Source organism: Neomonachus schauinslandi, chromosome 6 (assembly GCF_002201575.2).
Source record: "Neomonachus schauinslandi chromosome 6, ASM220157v2, whole genome shotgun sequence".
Taxonomy (NCBI): domain Eukaryota; kingdom Metazoa; phylum Chordata; class Mammalia; order Carnivora; family Phocidae; genus Neomonachus; species Neomonachus schauinslandi.
This window is the reverse complement of record NC_058408.1, coordinates 3,825,718-3,828,779: the sequence shown is the minus strand read 5'-3', so window position 1 is coordinate 3,828,779 and position 3,062 is coordinate 3,825,718. Positions and strand designations below refer to the sequence as shown.

Below are 3,062 nucleotides of genomic sequence, written 5' to 3'. Positions count from 1 at the left end.
TCTCTCTCCGGTTTCTATTCCTGTTTCATTTGCTTTCCGGAGCAGCTTCTCTTCCTTCGTCATGTCTTCTAGTTTTTCAAGTGTCCTGCTCCCCTCATACTCTGGCATCTCTTCTCCAACCCCCTTTGAGACGGCAGTAACCCCACACCTCTAGAGAACATCTGTGCGCCCTGAGGAAGTTTGTACATCATTCACTCTCTCCCCAGGCCGGCTAGAGAAACAGACGCCGCCGGCAGGAAGGTCTGGCATGAAATGCCTCTCTCTCCATGCTCCTTCCTCTCCTCTATGTCCCTGGATAAAATAAGAAACCATCAGCTTCATAAAAGCGGCGCAGACTTTAATTCAGGCGGACAGGTGGGAAGAGAGCTAAGACTTTGCTCCCTCGGTGTCCAGATGAGAAGGCTGTCTGAGCGGGAGGGGCAGGGAGGACCGGGAGGTGCGTGCCGTCTGGTGGTAGGACAGGGCCAGGAGCAGGGGTGTGGCCACGCAGTGCAGAATGGCCACGGCCTCTGCCAGGTGCTGTAGCAAGTCCAGGGCCTGCTGGGCCAGACATGTTGACAGGACCAAGGTCTTGGACCTCACGAGAAAGTCCAAGCCCACAACCACCCCATAGGGCCACCAGAACACAAACCAGGCCCACAGGACGTTGACCCAGGGACACGGCCACCTGCCCAGTATTTTCATCAGTGCCTTGGCTCCTAGCAAACCCAGTGGCAACAAGGTGAAGATGGTGAAACAGGCCATGACGTGTGACAGCTGCAGAAACCAGTGGCTCTTGCTGAATGTCACGGAGCAGAATCCATGGGAAGTGTCAGTGGCCAGGGTGACTGGCAGCCCCAGTAGGATAGCCGTTCCCCAGAGTCCCACACCGAGCCCCAGGGTGATGTTGGGGCCCTGACCTGTGCTCATTTTGGGGCCCAGGCAGGCATGGCAGCCTATCAGCATAGCCTGGGCAAAGGCTGAGCCATACCAGACCATGTGGGCCAGATGGCACAGCGCTGTGCCCTGGACACCGCTCAGCCCTGGTGCCAGGATGGGCACCGCAGTACTGAAGAGGGTGCTGCCCACGGCCAGCTGCATCAGGAAAGGCCGTTCGGGGCACACCTGCCAGCGGGAGAGCGGTCGGAGGAGCGCGAAGAGGACCGCCCCACCGGCAAGGATGCCCAGGACGCTGGTGAGGATGAAGAAGGGCAACGAGGAGCCGTCCAGCAGGCTGCACGAGCGGCAGGGGGCAGCTGCGTCCACATTGCTGTAGTTATAGTTCAGGTCATAGGAATCATTAAACTCGTCCCAAATATCGTCTCCAAAGGGGAACTTAGTAGAGTCCTCATCCGCCACCTGGAGGACAGCCCCAGAGGGGACAGACAGTCAGATCATCTGTTTACCCCACTGAAGAGTCCCTGGGAATGAGGGGCGGGAGGGGGAGACGGAGGGGAGGCTAGCCTGGAGGAGGGGACACAGGGGGACAGTGGGAGAGGATGGAACAGGGAGCCTGGGAGCCTGGGCAGAAGAGCAGGGGAGGGGACCGGACAGGCAGCAAGAGCCGGACAAGGTCAGGGCCAGGGCGCCAGGGACCCGGATGGATGGGGGACCCAGGAGACCAGAGTAAGAAGGAGAAAGAGGAAACAGAGGGAAGGGTAAGAGAGGAGTGGAGAAGAGAAGAGGTGCAAAGGCCCCCGGGCAGACGGAAAGAGGTGGTGAGGTAAAGAGATGGGGGACTATGGGCTTGGCCCCACACTCACCTGGTACTGCAGACAGTTCCCCATGGCACTGCTGGACTCAGGGCAGGCAGAGAGAAGGGCTGGGAACGTCCTATGGGCAGCTGCGGCTCCAAGATAAGTGCCAGGGGCTAATGAAGGCCATCAGTTCTGGGCAGGGCCATGGGATAGGCGGCGGGGGGGAGCTGGGCATTCAGGAAGACTTCGTCCCACGCCCATGGCCTGCCTAAGCCTCAGGAGCAGAAGGGGCACTAGCCCGGGGCTTCCTGTTTTGAGGTTGGATTCCATCGGTGGGGACCTGCGCTCGGGAAAGGAAAAAGGCGGCCAGCAGATAGTGGGTATTTTCCCGAAGGTGGAAAGCGGGCCTGAGAAGCCAGGGGGTTTTCCAGCAAGGACAGAGTCTTCGAGCACCAGGAAGGAAGAGGGGCCAGGGGTGACTTGTGAGACAGAGATAAGAGACCTGCTGGGAAGGCGGAGGGAAGGGGCAGTTGATGACTCTCACTGAGTCTCCACCCCCTTGAACTGGATCCAGGGAAAGCTGGCTCCAGGGCGACATTTGTGGGAGGGGGTGTGAGTGGTGCCTGGGGTTGATCCGCGGGTGGCTGATGGCCCCAGCGCCCCGCCCGTGTGCACCCCAGTCTATGTGTGTGGCTGTGTGTTGTATGTTGCATGCACATATCTGAGCGCTAGGTGGTAGGCAGGTGTCTGGGTGTTTCCGTGCGAGGACGGGAGGGGCTGGGGGGCAGCTTTCAAGGCTGCACAATGAAGCTACTTCGGGGAGCGATTGGGCGTTCGTCTAGCCACCTATGGGCGCAATGAATGCGTTTTCCATACCCAGCACAGTACCCGGCCTGACGAGTTAAAGCAGGCTCTGGGGCACAATGGGGCAACATGTTTTAAAATGGGACGGTTGCCTATGGGGTAATCTCTATTCATATTTCTGTTGGGGGACATAAAGGTTCTGGAACGGCTGCACTGGCTGGCATCTCAGCGACATGCACAGTCCCTTCCTGGGGTGGGGTCCTCTACTTCTCTCTGGCTGGAGAGCGAAAGCATGGACTCTGCAGACGCAGGCCCCTGAGCCAACACCTCTGCTCTTCTGCAGCAGCCCCCACCCGGCTTCTGCACCATCTCTGACGTTTCCCTGCATTTTACTCTCTCGGGTGGGGAAACAGCCGGGACTTTGGGAGGGGTGAGTCATGGAGTCTCAGGAGCTGGTTAGGTGACACTATTTCACTCCAAGAAAGCATGGCATGTTTCCACTCCAATCTCACCAAGAAGCTCTTTTGCATTTAGGTAGGGGGGCATGGAGCCAGAGTAGGGAAGCCAAGACACAAAAGGTGG

The 3,062-nt window shown here is 58.7% G+C and overlaps 1 protein-coding gene across 2 annotated transcripts; it reads right to left on the bottom strand.

Moving 5' to 3' along the window:
• Positions 1-338: 338 nt before the first annotated feature.
• Positions 339-2,179, bottom strand: ACKR1 (atypical chemokine receptor 1 (Duffy blood group)). Of its 2 annotated transcripts, none has more exons than XM_021681930.1 (2): positions 1,743-2,179; positions 339-1,338 (listed from the first exon to the last, which is right to left on the bottom strand). In XM_021681930.1, the coding sequence occupies exons 1-2, from the start codon at positions 1,764-1,766 to the stop codon at positions 367-369; spliced, it is 996 nt and encodes a 331-aa protein (XP_021537605.1). In that variant the 5' UTR covers positions 1,767-2,179; the 3' UTR covers positions 339-366. The 2 variants fall into 2 exon arrangements, with proteins under 2 accessions (XP_021537605.1, XP_044772209.1); XM_044916274.1 differs by having other exon boundaries at positions 1,737-1,766.
• Between the last annotated feature and the right edge of the window lie 883 nt (positions 2,180-3,062).

Excerpts from the sequence above, each read along its gene's own strand:
- ACKR1 (XM_044916274.1), bottom strand. The coding sequence starts at position 1,766 with ATGGGGAACTGTCTGCAGTACCAGGTGAGT. Across the intron at positions 1,339-1,736 it reads GTCTGCAGTACCAGGTGAGT|GTGGCGGATGAGGACTCTAC; the intron begins GTGGGGCCAAGC and ends GCTGTCCTCCAG.